At 43.3% G+C, this 19407-nt stretch overlaps 1 protein-coding gene and 1 pseudogene across 2 annotated transcripts in view; both read right to left on the bottom strand.

Moving 5' to 3' along the window:
• Positions 1–1728: 1728 nt before the first annotated feature.
• The window catches only part of GALNT5 (polypeptide N-acetylgalactosaminyltransferase 5), a 50079-nt gene continuing 32400 nt past the window's right edge, over positions 1729–19407 (bottom strand). For both annotated transcript variants that reach the window (XM_004703807.2, XM_045299284.1), the window contains exons 8-10: positions 14361–14441; positions 10307–10468; positions 1729–2213 (exon numbers count right to left, since the gene is read on the bottom strand). In XM_004703807.2, the coding sequence (XP_004703864.1) occupies positions 2073–2213; positions 10307–10468; positions 14361–14441 (384 nt within the window). In that variant the 3' untranslated portion in view covers positions 1729–2072. The remainder of the gene's footprint in view (positions 2214–10306; positions 10469–14360; positions 14442–19407) is intronic.
• Positions 4763–7565, bottom strand: LOC105978719 (annotated as a pseudogene).

Raw genomic sequence — 19407 nt, forward strand, 5'->3', positions numbered from 1 at the left:
TGTGGAAAACTTGGGTTAAATTGCTGGCCAATGCACCTCTGTGCAGCCACCACTCATCTGTCCGAGGAGGCCTGTGTGTTGCTGTGATGGGAAACGGGCTTCAATGGACCTTTCTGAGTAAGATGGTCTAGAAAGCAAAAGCCTTTGAAGAAATCCTGAAAATCAGCCAGTGAAAACGCTAAGGATCTCAACAGTCTCCGCAGTCAATCGGAGGGGTGGCGCGGAGCCACACAGCCTCTGGTTCACTGGGCAGGATTGCCATCAGTCAAGGCTGATTCAACTCGCAGGGAGTAACGGCAACAAATCCTTGAGGGACCCACTGCACCAAAAGGGTGTATGGCTCTTTCTTAGGGACCTGTGAAGCACATTTGCTGGGGTCAGTGGCTACAGATGGTGGACTGAGCACTGCACTCTGGAGGCTCAAATTCTAATCCTGGTTCCATCACTAACTGGCCTGGGAGTTTGGGACAGTAATTTGTCTCTGGGTTGTCATTACTTTTTTCTTCTTTTATTTTTGGTACCGAAATGAATGTAAAGGATTATCATGGTCTCTCCAATTCTTTGTTGTATGTCCTTCCCAAATCTCAGATGCAGGCCTCAATTTGAATCAAGGAAGTATTGAAAGCCATCTTTTCACAACATATGCAGTGTTTTCATTGGGTCCACACCCAGTATTTGACATGAAGAAATATAGAGCATGAAGCAAAAGGTAACTTTTTTGGACCAGGATTTGGGCTGGTTTCCTCCCAGCCCTTTTCCTGACGGGTGTGCACTTCATTCTGCTCTTGCATTCTGTTTCCTCTCTTTATTTCTACTGTGAAAAAAAACCTTTTAGGGTCAGTTTTTAGCATACTGTATTCTTCTGATTGCTACTAAGTCTAAAATAGTAATTTACTCTTTTCAGACAAAAGAATCTTAATATATTTCTGTGCTCTATTTCTGCTTTATTTGTTGCAACTCTTCCTGTTTGGTCCCACATTAAAGTTTGTTCAATGATTAAAATATCTTTTGTTACTACACTATGTTGTGCCCTAGCCCTATATGTATGTATGCATTGGTGTGTGTGTGTGTGTGTGTGTGTGTATAAATTTGCATAAGTTTAGCAAGTTACTGGTGCAACCGTTTTTACAAACTTTAAGTGTATAGAAAGCAAAATTTAAGGAGCTGAAGCAATGCCCGTATTTTGAATTCAATAAGCATTTAAGGGTGCCTTCTCAGCTGGGAAAAGATTTTTGTGGTACTCTGGAATACAACTCTGCCATCAAGTGGGATCATACCAATATATTTCATACAGACAAAACTGTAGGTGGTCTATAATCATACCAATATATTTCATACAGACAAAGCTGTAGGTGGTCTCTAGGGGTTACACACTAGTCTGATGATGAGGTCTTCCTAGCCATTAAGAACTCGAGCAATTTTTGTTGATTGAAAAATAGCAAAGACCAGATTTTTTTGATGGTACCTAATGAGTTGGACATTATCAAACACTATCATAATGAGTATCTTTGTGCTTCTTCCATATGTATTTTTGTTTTAATTTCCAGTGCCCTGTTAGATTGTATGGAGAAAACCTATGGGACCAGTTCCAGAGGGCAGGCAGGGTAGGAGGCAATTACAAAGGTCACACAATTCTGAAAAAAGGACCCTAGTCCAAACTTGGATTGCTTCTTTGAGTCTTAAATATTAAAACATTGCTTTTTGTGTCTTAAATATTATGGCATTTATTTCCATCTTCCATTCAAACACTATTTAAATTGAACATTTCAAGTACTGCTGAGAAATACAGTCACCAAACTTTCTATTATTTGCACAGTATTTAATGGGCTTATTAAGTACCTAGCTGGTGCAAATGATTTGTGCTTGCCTGTAACCAAAAGGTTGGTAGTTCGAACCCACCCAACCTCATTGTAGAAGAAAGGCCAGGTGATTTGCTTCTGTGAAGATTACAGAAAGGAAAACCCTAAGATGCTCAGTTCTATTTTGTGGCAAGTGAGGGCCCCGTGAATCAGAATGGATGGGTTTTGTAGTTGGTTTTAATAGGTTTTCGAAATAATAATAACAGGTCCTCTTCAATCTTCATAATAGTTTTCAAAATTCCACTTTTGACTTGGCTTCTTTGGATCACAAGGAGCTGTCTTTAGGGTCTTCTGAGGAAAATTTCCTTCTAAGCACAACAACGGATGATGGTTTTCGAAAATGATGTGATTCACCTGTAGAGGAAAGAAATCCGTGAATGAGTCGCAGGCTGAATTTGACAACTGAGATTTAAAGAAATAGAGACAATAAAAATAAGTAATTATAGTTTTGATTCCTTAAGAATAAAAACAAAAGATAAATAAATAACATAAAGACAGGGTATAAAGGTTTGTTCATCTTTGCCTCAAACTAAGTATTCCTATTTCTCTATATTGCCAGAATTTTTAATTCTTTGACAACAAAAAGATGAATGTTGACAATATGGCTTATATATTGCTTAAAGGAAATAGTTCTAGATGACATTTACTATATTTGATAATATTTATCATTTTAATATTTACTACTGATAGTAGTAAACAAACAAAAAATCATGTATCATCATTAAAAGTGAGTTAAGTTTTTAATTAAATCCAGACCTTACAATGCAAATTTGTATTACAAAAGCCTAGAAATTAAGTAGTTTATTTATGAATTAAAATAATTCTCAGGTTATTTCAGAAGCTCTGTAATTTTAAAGTACTTATTGAATATTCTAGATATGCTACATACCTTACCAAGCACTTTTTCATGATTTCCTAATTTTTCTACCTATAAGTCGTTCCTATTATTATGACTTCTTAAAAGATCATCTTAATTATAAATATTTAAAATAATTCAAAATATATTTAAAAACAATTAATAGTGATCAAATGCAGGTTATTGTCATAACTATTTTATAAGTGATGCTTTTATAAAAAGATTGTTGCTCTTGTAGAATTTTTGAAATATGACAAGGTTTTGTAAAAGAACCGATCTTGAGCAAACCCATTTTAGATTTTCTATAATGTGTTGCAGACAGATCGTACGTGACTTGTCTCCAAACGAAGACACTTGCTATGGGAACTAGTGGTAAGAATACATGGGTAGACATGCAGTCCATGTCCCAAGTCCTCATAGCCACCCTTGAGGTTCTTTTTTTTAAGGACACGTCAAGAGCACGGCAGCACATGGGGGGGGGTACCCTTGGAAATGCCTTGGCAATTCCAATCTATCAGTGTACCATTTTAACAACTCTTTTGTGTTCAAATTCATTAGTGCCTTTCCCCCCCTGTGATGTTCCAAAACCCTTAATGCTTTCTAACTGGAGAACTATGTTGTTATCAGATATAGTGTTGTCCTCAATTTCCTCTGTTGTTTACGATCACATATCTTGGGGACCTTAGCGGGTTTAGGATAAAGGCATCTGGTAAAATGAAGAAAAAAGAAAGTCAATTTTCAAGGAGATTTATGTATATGACACTGACGAGCGCCCAAAGGCAGAAGTTGTTACATGTTACACAGCCATCCTCGGTCTGTGAAGGCCCAAACAAGGCCCGGAGCAGAGTTCTAATTTCCACTACCTGAAAGTGTCTTTTTTACCAGAGACGCCTCCTATCGAGGGGGATCAAATCTGGGCCCGTGAGGGAACTTCAAAAGGTTTGTGGAAGAATTCCATTATCTTTAATTCCATTTCTTTCAGGAACTTCTAATATCAGCTAATTAAACCTTGAGTTCTCAATGGATCCAACCCAATTTACAAATAAGCTCTGGATGATATTTTTTTATTTGTAAACATTTATTCTCTTGAACTGAAAAAGGCTGGCATCAGCACACATTGTACAGTCTTGCAAATTACGCAGAAATTGAAAAGAAAGGTTCCTTGTTCGTAAGTGCAACGAATCTGTGATGTCCAGTGATCCGCTGCAAACAATAGAATACATTTTAAACCACTGCAGAAGTTCCCAGCACTCCTTAAATGCATTTCCTCAGGTGACTAAATAAGATCCACAAGGAGGAGCAAGCGAGTTAAGTGGCATTTACTTACTGGAGAGATGCTTAAGCATAAAAAAAGTAAGTATTTTCCTGTTTCTACAGTGATTTCTTCCTCTTGGAAGCTAAGTGTTGTGATCAAGAGGTTGTTAAGAAGATCATTTACTTCACCCCAATGCTCAGACTACCTAAGTGAGGAAGCAAAGGACCTTATGGGGGAGTTCTGTGTTTTCTGGAAATTCTGTTGTGTGTGGGGATTCTGGGTCAGAGCAGTCTTCCATTTGTGGGCTCTCCCTAGTCTACCCCAATGACCCAGAAAGATACTAAATGGTCTCCCATGGTGGTTCCACTCCTGCATCACCCCCCCCCCTCCCCACTCTGTGCTGGGTCGCACTGTGCTGGCTGCAAAGAGAAATACAGGTGGCAACATGTTACGATCGTTTTGGAGACTCTGCTGTACTATAGAAATAGAGCTTTGGATCTGATACAAGAATTCAGAAATATAAAACAAAATCACTATAAAGTTAGGAGGCATTTGAACAGCATTTCCTTGGAAAATGCTGATAATTATGTATCATCCCGATGTGGATTTCTTTAGTCATTTGGGGCAAAATGCAGCTCTCTCTTCCTTCTGTGGATATCACTGGCCTTTCTTCAAAAGCTGTAATGCCATAGGAGTCTCTAGAATGTTAACAGAAGCTCCAGATACCAAGCCAATCAGAGATGGGAGAGAACCGGGTCATCCCCGAGGCGAAGGGCCCATAGGTGGTTCCTGTTACCGAGAACTGGCCCTTTCCAAAATGTGAAAGTCATAGTTCTTCTTGCTTGTTCTCAGCTTAAACTTGTTAACGAGTTAATCTGCTTCTTCAAGGCATTCTGCGCAGCTGAAATGGAGGGGAATGAGGCTAAGAAGGTGTACGTGGAGGCCAAGTCGCTGGGTTTAGAGCACTCGGAGTGGACTGTGCTGTCTCCGCCCCCAGAGTCCCAAGCGGAGCTGGGACTGTGGGTCCCGCAGCCACCGGATCTTGGCGCCTATTTTAAAGCGTTCTCCAGAGGTTCTCGGCTTCCATGCGAGTTGTTCCATCTGGGAGTTCAGTAATTTGCAAGACCTTCCCGATAACTGCTTCTCCAGCGCCAAGGTCAGTGGACGCAGTCTTTTTAGCTTGTTTCCTTCCTCGGTTTCCATGCTGACTGCCAGGCTGGCCCTGCTGGTTGGGGATGTGTCCGGGTAGAACAGCCGGCGGGTTGTATTGCAGTGGTTGGCCAAGTACTGGATATCTGGTATCACCTTGCCCAGAGACAAAAGCTCAAGAAAACTGGGGCATTATGAAAAGTGGTGGTCCAGAGGGGTGGACAGCTTTCAGGGTTGACAGCTGAGCTGGTGCTGGCGACGGAGCTGGCGAAATAATGGGGCTACTGAGCTGAGGGCTGGGCTGGACACGGCTGTCCACACTGCTGAATACCACACACTTCAGTCCTCTCTGGTGATCACAGTAGCACTCGTTTTGTTTCCACTGGGGAGGTGAGTGGGCGTGAGAGTGGGGTTTGCTTGGAGCGTTGAGTTGCATCATCACCATGCCTCCACCAGGTGGCGGAGGCGGCACAGCTGTGCACTGGTGGCTCTGCAGCGGCTGGGTACTGAAAGGGGGACCTGTCCTTGTTCTGGTCCTGGACGTGTCAAGTAGCCTACTGAGGAACTTAAATTATTTTGTTGACCAGGTGGAATGACACTGTACTAAAATGGCATTCCTGTCGTGGGCATAGATCGTTGATTAGACTGATTAGGGAACATAACAGGCTGTTGATAAGTCTGATGGGCAATTCCTTGAATTTGGTTTCCAATGTTGTTGGGTTGGCTACTAACTAGACTCTGACTTCGGGGTTGCTGAACTCCAACTATCCCTTGAGAGTTTTGCTGCTGGTTGGGTCTAACTTGATAACCTGTCTGCTGTGCAGGCTGTGGCAGTGGTTGGTTGAGATGGGAATTGTCGTGGACACAGGGGACTGGGCAGTCCTGAGGTTGACTGGACTGATAGTGGCCTGGAGTACAGTAACAGGCCGGCATCTGTGGTGAGGACTGCGGGATATAGCCCTGTTGCTGGAGCCCAGGCTGGCTGAGAGGATGAGGAGGCCGTAATAGCTGGCAGTTGGGACTGGTTGCCCAGCTGGGAGGGGAGGCTGCGGTGGAGGATGGTGAGGAGGGGAGGCTGGGACAATATAACCAGACTGCTGTGGAGACGGGAGAACAACCGTGGACTGGAACATGGTGGGGTGCGGGTCAGAACCATCGGCAGATGATTGGCTGGCAAGGCTCATGTGGTTAAACTGAGACCCAAAGTTGTCCTGCTGTGAGAAAATCTGATTGGCGGCCTGTTGCTGAGTTGGTGGGGGCGGCAGAGGTGGCTGTGGAGGTCCAGGAGCGTTCGGATTGGTTGTGGAGTCATAGGAGGATTATACACAACTGGACTCCCATCTGGGTTATGAAGGGCTGACCTGTTTTTGAAAGCCTGCCTATGCTCTGGCTGCTTCCAGAACTATCACCTCTTGTTAGGACTGAAATCCCACTGAAGCTGCCGGTCTTGGTGACAGCAGGCTTTAGGTTGCGGAGAGAGCTGTCGGAATCCGTGCTGCTCCAGGGCCTTGGCTCCGAGTACTTGAGCTCGTTCTCTGTGCTGCTGCTGTGATGGCTATTGGTTGATCTCCCTGACGCATCTTTCTTAACCCTAAATATCTGGCGCCTCTGCTGAGTACTACTAGCATCTTCGTCTTGGATTCTTTTGTCAATAATATAATTCTCTTGGGAACACAGGGAATCTTGGGAAAATATTCAGTCTCTAGCGCTCTGATACTCTTCTCTTTCTTCTATAGATTTGCTACTTCTGTCATCTTTCAATTGGCTTCTCCTCTGGTTATCATCTTGGTTAAAGCTAGAGTCATCTCGCTTCAGGATATAGCGTTTCTGAAAGTCTTCACCTTTATCATCCTTGATATGTTCGCTGAATTTCCGATCCAGTATTCTTGTATTGCTAGTTTTGTATACTATGACAGACTCTCCACTCTGATCAACATTATGGTCTAATCCAAAGTAAGCAGCTAGTCGGTGTAAGAGATCCTATGGTACGATGTCATTGGGGGGAATTTTTTACGTGGAGACTCATTATTACCAATGAAATCTAAAATGTCTTGTTCCAATTTCAGCAGCATCATTCTGTCCCGGGGATTTTTTAAAAATGTATTTACTAAAACTTCATGTAGATCTATGCCAGTAGAATCCGTGTATTCTTGACTGGAATCTCTTGATAACATTTTTCTGGGTAACTTATCACTGGCTTTTTTTTTTCCACTTCATCTTTTGAGGGCGTCTCCTCTTTTTCAAATGATTGCATTAAGTGGATCTGGATTTTCTCCTGCAAATCAATATTGTTGTCAATACACTGTTCATTCTTCTCTGCCAAAACCTTGCTACAGTTTTCTGACTTGATAAGATTTTCAACTTTGGTTCTATCTTTCACTTCTGCCTCCAAATTCTTCATCATTTCAGATTCATCTTTTATAGTAACAGTATCAGACATTCTCATTAGTAAAGGTTATTATAGAATTCTACAGGGAACATGAAGCCTGATGTGTTCTATGGAGTCGGGGATGTGGTGTCCCACAAAAATAAAATAAAATAATCGTAGGTTCCTTTCCACAGGTGTCAACCAGGATGTCAATGGTACTGAACCATCTGGAATCTGGCAGGAGGAGTCCCATGTCCTTGTTACCACTGGAGGGTCCTGGGCTGTTTTCAATCACATATATCATCCCTCTTAGTGGCCCATGTAACTGAGGAGGACAAGGCGGTTGGACTGCGGCATGGCAGGGCGAAGGCAGGCTGGGAGCGTGCAAGTAAGAGTCTGACGATAGGGAATTAACCCCATCACCAGCCAGGACACCGGCTCCAGCGGCCGCCACTAGCTCTGGATGATTTAAGGGCTACTTGCTCCTCCAAATTTCCAACACTAGCCTGGAATCTTAACTCACTTCTGTAAATGAGAAACATGTCCTTATTTTCTCTCCTTTTATCACACATCTGGTACAGGGGTAAGGAGAAGATAAGGACAATTTATTCAGCATATGTCAGTATGCATCTCCCCAGAGTATGCAAACTAAAATAAATACTGTATGTACTAGCCATTCATAGTTCGCTCTAAGAATATTAAATTGACTGGAAGAAATTGAAATGGAGCGGAGTTATGAGAGGAAGGTTAGAGAATGTATTGCTGAAGCCTACGACTTTTAGGCCTGGGCATGAGAAAGCAATATATATATGTATGTATATATATATCTTGCATCAGAAGGAGGAGAGAAAGCAATATATATATCTCTTGCATCAGAAGGAGGAGTGGGGGTACCCCATATGCCATGTAAAAAAGTTTGCTTACTTTGCGACCAGTTCTGAGGGGGAAACACAAAGATCCCTAAGTGCCTAAGGCCTCCAGGGACATGGCGGTACCTGTGCTGACATGAAATTGCTGGATGCAGCTCTTCTAGCCTTAGTCTCTGTAATTCCCACCAAATGATTGGGTGAGAGCCTGCAAATCGGTGTGTGAAACACTAATAAAGGGCATGGGTCAGTTTTGCCATTCTACTATGTATACGAATGAGCCAGCTTAGACGCAGGAAGAAAGAAGCCCCTTGTCTATCGAGAAAGAAGAGCTCTAGCAGAGCCCCCAGCAGAGCCTCTGTGAGATTCCTGCCTGATGTGACGGCGGCAGCGGGGAGGCACTGGAGGCCATAGCTCCAAGACCGTGAGACAGAGCAGAGGGAAAGTGCTGGAGACGATGAGGTGGAGCCATGGGCTTCCTGGCTCACAGAACAGGGCAAAGGCCAAGGACCTGAGAGAGCCAGGTCTGCCAGCGATGCTGAGAAGAGGTGCTGTGGACCAGAGAACTGTAGCCTCAACACTGTGTAATAGTTGTTAGGGGCCTTAGGGTTAGTTCTGAATCACAGTGACCCTATGTGCAACAGCACACACCAGAGCCCGGGCCGCGTCATGCTCACCGTTGCTCTTATGTTTAAGCCCATCATTGTAACCCGTCTTGCCAAGAGCTTTCCTCTGTTTATCAAGCATGGTGTCCTGCTCTGGACACTGGTCTTTCCTGATAATATTTCCAAAGTATGTGAGACGAAGTCTCACAATCATTGCCTCTAAGAAGCCTTCTGCCTCTACTTCTCCCAAGACAGACTCGCAACCTGTTGCCTCCCCTATCAACGCCACACTCATGCGTCTTGCCTGTGAGTTCTGTGGGGCTATGCGATGCATTGTCAAACCGAGCAGAGACATGGAGTGTGTTGGAAAGGGCCGGTTAGTTCAAACGGGTAAAGGAAGTTGGGAAGCAGAGGCATGTTTGACCTCTGCGTCCTAGAACTCATTCTTGGGTAGATGGGAGTTGGAGTCTCCTTCTTCTCCTGGTGTAGCCAGGGGAGGTCAAACATGGCTTCCTACATGAGAGTGAGCTATAAGGAAATCTGAGAGGCAGACCTAAACTGACACTCCCCACTCCGGTATTCTACGCCAAAGGGTATCACTTCTTTGTATCCTGTTAAAATAAAATTGGGAAAGACAAAGGACTTTGAGAATGAACCAGGCAGCAGGGTCTTCTGGTAAACATAAGCAAGTATATCTCTGGAGAAACATGCCTGATTTGTAGCACTTACCACTTTCCGTAGCATGAATCTCCCACCATGACTATTTTTAAGAATGTCAAGTTGGGATGAGCAGCATGCAGGGAGCTCCTGCCAGCTTGGGCCAGCAGGCTTCAATCCACCACAGAGAGCTTAGGTTCCTGGCAACCTGGGGGGTGGGGGTGGGGGTGGGGGTGGGGAAGGCTCATGATATAGAAAAGGAGCAGAGTGAAGCACTGGATTCACACTTCAAGAGCAGGACTTATAGGAAACGTGCTGCTTTCTGCCACTTCCTCTCCCTATATGCTTTTCTGGTACACAATGAAAATTCTAGCAAAAATCCTTACTTATTGCATTGTTGATTGACTGAAGCAAATCCCCTTTTGAAACCCAGATGATAGCAATACAATGCAAAAAAAATCTGGAGTCTGTCATTTAAAATAACTGGTTTGAAAGACTATTCATGAAAGAAAAGAAAGAAAACGACCATTTGCAAAAATATCTATTCGTCTCGGTGCTAACTTTTACGCTGCGCTATTGTTACAAACATATTTAAAACTTCTGATTGAAGACATTGACAATGAGCGTCTTATGTCCTACTTGGATGCAAGTTGAATTTGTGGTAAAGAAATGGCACAAATATTTGGCTTACCAGTTCTGGTTGAAAGAGAGATGTTGATTTATGCAGCCATTTGAGCCCTTTGTCTCTGATATCACAAGGGTGCAGCTTTGGGGCTCCTTGGTCAGGGAGCGGAGCTAGGCACGATTCTTCATGTTTGATAAGTCTTAACCAGGTATAGTTAAATTGTTGGAACTGTGGGCAAATGCACAACAAGATGGGTCACTTAAAGCAGAAGAGCAATGGGCTTTGTCATTTTCTTTAATTCTATTACATTCAAATCCTATAATCGTTGTTTTGCATTGAAATCCTGGGAATGACACTTTCAGTTCTAATACTACAGGCAGATTATTTAGAAGATCGAACGTCATGTATCCCATCTTTAAGTTGGATAGCAACGATGTCTGTCTCTAAGCAGTGAAGTCATGACTGCCATCTGTTTGGCACATAACCAGCCCTCAACAAAGTACATTGTAACAATCAAAGTTATTTAGGATAATCAGTTCATATCTAAAATAGATATGTTTCAGATGCTCTGACTCTCAGGCAATCCAAGTAGTTGAAGAAATAGAAACTTTCAACCACCGAATGACTAGGGACCTAGGCCAAAGGGGGCTTAGAGTCAGTTTCCTTGTGGGAATTAAGACACTTTCTTATTTTTTGATTAAGACAAATTTGACAATTGGACTCTTGAGGATTATTTTATTGGGGCAAAGATCCGTCTTTTCTGCTAGCACCGGGAATCCTCAACTTTACCATGGTAGCATCCACGATATGCAGGAACTGCTCTGGGTGAAGTTACCAGTGAGTCCCGTTTGGAAAGGTGTCAGTGTCTACAATGAATACTGATATGGGTCAAGGAACTGTTGTGTTTCCTGTTTTAATAAACTGCTTTATTGGTGGCTCTTACAGCTCTTAGAACAATCCATGCATCAATTGTATCCAGCACATTTGTACATATGCTGCCATCATCATTTTCAAAACACCTTCTTGCCACTTGCACTCTTGGTATCAGCTCCTCTTTCTTTCGTCCCCACCCTCCCACCCTCATGAACCCTTGATAAATGATAAATTATTGTTTTCATGTTTACAATGTCTGCAGTTTCCCTTCACCCACATTTCTGTTGTTTGTCCCTGTGTGTGTGGTTGTGGGGGTGGGGGGTTATACTTCAGTCCTTGCACTCGGTTCCCTCTTTCTCCCCCTTTCCCCCCCACCTTCCCCCTACCCTCATGGTATCACTACTCCCATTACTGTTCCTGAGGGGTTTATCTGTCCTGGATTCTATGTGCTGAAAGCTCTTATCTGTACCAGTGTACATGCTCTGGTCTAGCCAGGTTTGTAAGGTAGAATTGGGATCATGAAAACAGTGGGGGGTGGGAGGGAATAAAGAACTAGAGGAATGTTGTGGACTTCGGTGCTGTACTGCACCCTGGCTGACTCATCCCTTCCTTGTGATGCTTCTGTGAAAGGATGTCCAATTGTTTACAGATGGACTTTGGTCTCTCCACTTCAATCCCACTCAGTCACATGGAAGGAACTGTGTTTCTATTACTTTCATGTGGTGTAGTTGTTACTTATTGGGCCATGATCTGCATGGCCAACAATTAAAAACCACCAGCAGAGGGCTTTCTCCTCCCTTAAACCAGTAATTTCCGAAACCCACAGGGGTCACTAGGAGTCAGAGTTGCTTCGATGGCAGTGAGATGTATTTTCTTTAGTTCTTGCAATCTATTATCACCTGCCTGTTGAATTTCCTTCAAAGGTCTGTGGGAAGCTTGCTGTTTCACAAAGTCATGTGGACCTTTCAGGAAAAATGTGGAGGCTGTTGGGACAAAGACATGCTTCTACCCAATCAGACGTGTGTAATGGATTTGAAACGCATTGAGTCATTTATCATTGAGATTTAATTCTGAGAGTCAGGCATGTTCTTGTCCTTTGAGCATCTGCCTCACCTTAGAGTTTGTTAGAAATGCAGAGTCTCAGGCCCAACCATGGACCTACTGCAGAGACTCTGCTTTGGAAGAACGTCTCCAGGTGATGCAGATGTGCACTAAACTTTGAGATGCATGGATAGAGGCTACCTTAGGTGTATGTGTGTCTACTAAGAAAAGCTGCATGTAACATTGACAAAAGACATCAAAACTAGTTGTAAAGTTGAGTGAATACAGAGACTTTTAAGTTTAGTTGAGGAGTGAAACTTAAAGGTTCAATCCTAGGGTTTTAATTTCTCTCGAGCATTATTTTGGATAAATGCTGTAGTCCCTGACTTGGTATTGTGCCTGATTAATTCTGCTGAAAATAAGATAACATCATTCGTGTTTCTTTGCTCTTTATTACTCATACAAACCACAAGAGGCAGATGCTAAAAATGAGCAACACAACCAAAAAAGGGAGCTGCAGTTGTTGGAAAATTGAGGCCGCATGATTCATACTTTTGAATATTCACATCCCCTAACAAAGAATCCATGGGTTATGAAGAACAGAACTGAGGTTTTTGGAAGAACCACTGAATTATCAGACTCAAACAGCCATTACAATGCCCTAGATTTTGAGGAATAGTATTATCTAATCATTTTCCTTTATATATTGTGACAAAATGGTGGTTTTCTTCTACAACATGCTACTTTATCTCACCTTGGAATTATTATTGAACATGTTATTTTTTTCTATTGATTTTTGATACTTTATCTTCCCTCTGTCTCTAGTTTCCCTTTTCTTAAAACAAACAAACAAACAAATAAAACCCCCAAATGTGCCTACATCTCAAATTTCAAGCCACTGCTGGATTAGGGTAACAGAGGTAATGAGGTGGCTTTTCCTTCGGGCCGTTGCTGTGAGTCGCTGTCAAGTGCATCCAGAGCTACGCAGGGCTAGAACAGCCCCATAGGGTTTTTAGGTTTCATGACCTTTTGGAAGCAGATGGTCAGCCCTGTCTTTCAAGACACTTCTGGGTGGCTTCTACCTCCCAACCGTTCGTGCCCAAGTGAAGAGGTTGAAATAAGAAATCATAAAACTCTAAGGAATGTCATTAAATGAAGGCAAAGCAGTTGAGACTTGGTGAGTCTAGGTTGTCCTCACCAAACAATTTCTCTACTCAAGAGTGATTTGCAAGTCTTTGTGCGGATGCCATTCTTTCTACTCACTCTTCCTTGGCAGCTAAACAAAATAACTGTCCCCACAGAACAAAGAACTCTAGGGGACATATGTTGGGGTGGAAACTCAGAACGCACTTCCAGCATCACAGAACCCTTGTGCTGCTCTCTCTGCCCCTCCCCCCACCCCTCACCCCGGGACCGAGTTTGTTAGTGTTTACTATAAAGCTGCCCACCTTTGATCATGGATTCAGGGAATGCCAATTACTCCTTTAAGATGCAGGTGCATAGGGAATTGGGTAGAAGCAGAGACTTCAATTGCTGAGTAGTATACAGGTTTGACGATATGCGCATTGACTTCGATACTATTATATCCTGATATGTTATATGCTATATGTTTCACACTTTTGTTTTTGTCATTCTAAAAAACAGGACTATTTGTGGGACCCTAAGGAGCTCTTATGGCACAGCAGGCTGAGTGCTGTGCTGTTCACTGTGAGGTTAGTGGTTCAAACTCACCAGCTGCCTGGTCCCATAAAGATTCACCCATGCAGAGACCCTACCAAACAATTGTGGCTCTATCCTACAGGATCACCAGGCAAACGAATCCACTCCATAGTGCTGTTCAAGTGTCGTTTCTGTTCCTTAAACAGCTGCAGTGTTATGAGGGGGCTTCAAAGGGTTCTTGGGGAAAACTCTGTTCCTTTCACTTCTCTTACCACCCCTATTTAACTGAAGCTTAAAGACACCAGGCTTTTATAAGTTAGGGAGCCAGACTAGATCCTTGGAAAACTGACTTCAGCACCCAATCATGACCCCCGGAGTCACTGTCTTACATTGAGTGTAAACTCCCTTATCACTAACCTTAGGATTACATAGATATGCAAAAGTTCATTATGGCTTCTATTAGGCAAAATGAACTTCTTGAGTGATGAACGACCTGGTGTCTTATCTTGCTTTACTCGATGAAACAGAGAACCCCAGGTTAGCATACCTTGCTGCTCCCATCACAGTCTTCCAGCAGAGCCGTGCTGTTCACAATGGAAACGCATTTACCCAGGGCCAGGTTAATAAGCTGGGGGACAAAATGTAAGATAAAGAATGAAGAAAACAAAAAATAAACAACACAATCAGACATGTTCAGAAAACATAGTGTAACACTATAACAAGGCTGAACGCTGGCTCAGGGACTAGCTTGGCACAGCTTAGCACGGTACCATTGCATTGGTTGCTAGCTCTAACAGAGGCATAATATAATCTTTCTGAAGCACAGCTTCAGTCTGTCCATTTAGGTCTGTGGTTCAACCACAGAGCCAACAAACAGAAGCTTTTAATGAACCCTTGCCTGGAATGCTGTATGGAAAATGAGCAAAAGGTGGCATGAAAAGGAGTGATTTTCCTCTCTCAAGTTCTTCTGATGCATATATTAGAAATCACTGCACATCCTGGCAATCTAATCAAGCCGATGGTTAGTTACCAGCTCTGCTCCCTGGCTGACCCCTTCAGCTATTTGACTGCCTGGGCACTGAATCAAAGATAAATTGAGTCCTTCAAAGAACAGTAGATTCCAGCTCATTCCCCGTCAGAATCTTCCTAATGACTCGGGCAAGCTACAAGTCATTACAGGAAAGTCACGAAAGCTAATCCAGAGCCAACCTGAAAGGCACTTTCCGGCCGGCCCCCAGTTTTTGCATGGATTTACAGGGTCAAACATAGAGGCAGGGTTCTCTAAGTCACCTTTTAATGCAGAAACATGTTGATTCTCTTGCTCCCTTTGACATCCCGGGGGCAGGGCTAATGAGATGGTGGGTTTATAGAGCCATTTAGATCTCTAGAGGAGCTCTGTCAAGCCGAGTCACTATTTTATGTGTCAGGAAGGCCTCCCAAGCTGGGAGGGCTCAGGTCTTTGTTCAGAATGGCACCCGTGTGTCCCTTGCTGGTCTTAGTGGTGAGTCAGACAGAACTCAGATTCCAGGCTGTCAACTGGATGCTGGTCTTGAAGCTCACACAATAGGCAGGTATCACCAGAGGCTGGTCAGTGGGCTAGTTCTCATTTTCAAGCATACCATTTAACTTGTTAAAAAAAAAAGAGGGATCTCTCGGGACTAAAGAAGGCAGAAAATCTAAGCCCCAGAAGGAACGTGGGCAGTCGTGATAGACAGCAGGCTTGCACTCTTGTGCCACAGGACAATAGAGGCAGATGGAAAATGGTGACACAGCACACAGTTGTTGCTTGCCGGAGAGTCAGGTGCCAGTCCGGCAAGCCCCCATCACACACTAGAGCTGCTCACACAGAGTTTCAGGACTGTGGCTTTTCTGCAGCCCATGTCCAGACTGATCTCCTTAGGGTCTCTGGATGGTTTCAAACCACCAACCTTTCTTTCACTTGTAGGCAATCCGGAACTTTCTGTGTCACCCAGAGACTCTTAAATGATATACTAGAAAAAAAACAACAACCAATGTACCTGTGAGCGGGACAACAGGGAAACTTGATTTCATTGTCCCGGCGTCCTAAAGAAGCAGCCTCCCTGAGAAGGACAGGCCTTATACCAATCCTTGTTTGGGCTCAGGGATGCTGAAGTACAATAGGGATATTGAAGAGGAACCCTCACTTTTCAGAAGGAAAACAAATGTGAAAATACTGCCGGGTTGGTTGCTTCTGGGCTGCCTGGTACAGAAACATTCAACCCGGTCCCCGAAGGACAGAATGAATCTCCATCAAAAGTCCTCAAAGGAAGCTTTGTTCCCAATTTAAATCTACAAACGCAGGCGAGGAGGAGACAATCCATCCCCAGTAAATAGGAGCAATCACAACGGGCAGGATTTACCCACTGAGAAATTGAGAGAGTTGATAGACATTCACGAAGGTAGAAGAAAACGTGGGCCAACAAGGGGAAGTGGTAGCCCCGTTGCTCTCTAGATCTTAATGGCAACAGATATAAGTATTATGCATTTGTGGATGATATGGGAAATACTCTGTCTCTCAATGAGTTTGAAAAGCTCTGAATTCCGCACAGCTAAACCGCCCCTTCTAGAGCCTCTCCTCAGAACCACCATGGTGCTGCCGCTCATCCTGTTAGGCACGAGGGAATGTAGTCTGCTAAATTGATTCGACCATGGAATCTGACTTTGGCAGCACCACTAGTAGCATTGTCCAGAGAGTAACTGGGAATCCCTGCATGAAGTCATTTTCACAACCTTCCCTCTGTGTAGTCCCTGAAATCACCTGCTCAAAGCACCGAGAGACATCGGGAGGGAAAAGAAAAAGACCAGCCCATTCCCTGTCTACCGCTTTCCCAGTCAGCTGACAGAGATTTGACAGAAGGTACAAGGAAATTGCCCCTGATTCATCTAGAAATGATGTATGGAGTGTTAAGAATTGTTGTGATTCTCTTCCTAGGAATATTTTAAATCTCTTCCTATTTTTAAAATGTTATAATCATGCCTGCTACTGTAAATAATTTTTAAAATATCAGGTAGTGAATACATTTTAAATAATTCATTCAAATCAATCATTTTGTCTTCTAAGGTAAGGGGTAGAATGTCCCTGTAGTTCATTCCAGAATTGTTAAACTGTAAGTTGTTAGCTGACAGCTGAATCCGATGCAAATGAGTATTATTGATGCTGCTCATTGATGAGCTTTAGTATTGTAGTTTAATCAGATATTCATGTGTGTATAAAGACAATGACAACCAGAAACCCATTCTCCTGGATGGATAGCGTGTGGAGCGGGGAGGACGAGAACCTGGGGAACACATAACAAAGCTACGTTGTGGAGTTTGTTTGCTCAGACTTTGAGGGCTGTTGTTACGATGGAATTGTGATCCCCAGAAGATGTGCTGACGTCCTGCATCCTCTAACTGTGAATGTTGCTTTGTTTGGCAATAAGGTTGCACTTGTGTTACCGACTGACAAGGACATGCAGGAGTGGGCTGGGTTCTGATCCTTTATGAGTGGTGTCTTACAAGAAGGAAGAGCAGACAATGAATGGGGTACCCAGGAGGGAAGCTACCTGCAAACCAGGGGACATCAAGAAACACCCTGGGCTACCAGACACTGGAAGCGAAGAGACTTCCCCTAGAGCAGTGGTTCTCAACCTTCCTAATGCCACGAATCTTGAATACAGTTCCTCATGTTGTGGTGACCCCCAACCACATAATTATTTTTGTTGCTATTTCATAATGGTAATTTTGCTACTGTTATCAACTGGGCAACCTCTGTGAAAGGGTCGTTTGACCCACAGGTTGAGAACCGCTGCCCTAAAGCCGCTGGGAGCTGAGTGCAGGCGGAGAGAGAAAGAGGAGGTGGAAGGAAAGGGAGAGGGGAAGGTGTGGAGGGAGAGAGAGGGGAGGGAGAGGTCGTGGGAACTGAGGACAGTCCTTTGTATGCCCTGACTAGACCTCTGATTCTTAGCCTACAAAAGGATGAGACAATAAAATTTCATTCTTTAAGGCTAGCTTTTGGTGGAAATAAAGACATTAGTGACTTTGAAATAATGGTTTAGTTAATCTTATTCTACATTTCCTAGCAAAAGCTCCCAATTCATTATTATTATTATTATTATTTTTAATGCTAAGAATGCTCCCTACTGGTTGCTTCAGAAAGGAGCAAAAGATATATTTATTAAAATTTGTATAAGGGAGGGCGACAAACCAATAATGAATAAAAATAAGCAATATGTCACAACACTTAAAAAAGATATTGACTTAATTTTGATACATTATAAATCAGACACCAACAGAATGCTGTTCAATAATAGAACTCCTGAAAAATTCCCGGGGAAGAATTGCGCAGGACAGCTTCACAGTGGAAGCAAAAAGTAGTGGTTTGGTGCCCTCTGGTGGTTGAAGTTTAGTAATGCGCTCCCTGTCATTCTGTGTAGCCAAGATAATCATTTCTTCATGCCTAGGGGATGGGATTAAATGAATTTCACCATTGTACGTGGCATTGTTCTTATTTGAGCAGAATATGAATCCAAGGTGCTTTCTCAAATGAGTTGCATGGGATAAGACATCACCGGGGCCTCCCCCAAACCAAACTGGCTGCCCGGAGCCAATGCTGACTCCTGACAACACCCCATGGGTTTCCAAGACTGCAGCTGTCATTGTCTAAGGGAGTAGGAAACCGAGTCTTCCTCCCAAAGAACTGCCGGTTTCAAAGCACCGGCTCTGTAGCTCAGGGCGTTCCCACTCCACCACCAGGGAGGCTGTGCTGGCATTTGAGAGACTGAGTCTACAGAAGGACAGAGCGCATGAAGGAAGACAGGAGCCTGGCTCACAACCACAGTAGAAGCCATCGGTGGGAATCCAAACCTCCAGCGTCTTTAGAAATTGCCTCCCCCAGGTCAGGGTTTGGTTGATAACCACATGTTCTAGTTTGCCTTGCTTCCAACTCAGGACCAACCAGAGAAAGTCAGTCATGCTTGCAAACCCACCACACAGTTGGCTTTGGTTTTACATATCCTCTGCTGACAATCTCCAGCCAGGACACAGCCAGAATGTTCTATTTTCCCCTCCCATAAAGCTTTTCTTACTCCTCGGCCTACCTTTGAATTTCTGTCAAGACTAAGTGATGGTCATGAGTCCTTGGCTACAGCAAACTCTGAATAAACATCTTTCTGCTTGTTCTCATTTGAGGGCCTACATTTATTTCCCCAGGGTTCTGACATATAAAAATGGTTATTTCATACAAACAGGCCATATACATTTATCAGTTGGATTTTGTAAAGATAGAACAATTTTTTATGCTAGTCCCATTTTGAATACATCCCTCCAGGAGATCTCTCTAGGCAGAGAGAGTGCAGGGTGGTTTGTTCAAACTGCTTGCTAAGAAAAAGTCTACAAGACAACAAAACAAAAATCCTCGGCCCCAGAGAGCCGTCTTCAAGAGGGCCACGTCTTGAGAAAACATGAAACCTAAAAACAATAACAACAACAAACAGTACGAAAAATATTTGCGATTAAAATTAAACTGGAACGAAACAATAAAAAAGATCTGAAATGAAAATGGCCAAGAAAAAGTGTAGGCCAAGACTTGATTC

This window comes from Echinops telfairi, unplaced genomic scaffold (genome assembly GCF_000313985.2).
Source record: "Echinops telfairi isolate 266 unplaced genomic scaffold, ASM31398v2 ScPeMD7_4;HRSCAF=17, whole genome shotgun sequence".
Classification (NCBI taxonomy): Eukaryota; Metazoa; Chordata; class Mammalia; order Afrosoricida; family Tenrecidae; genus Echinops; species Echinops telfairi.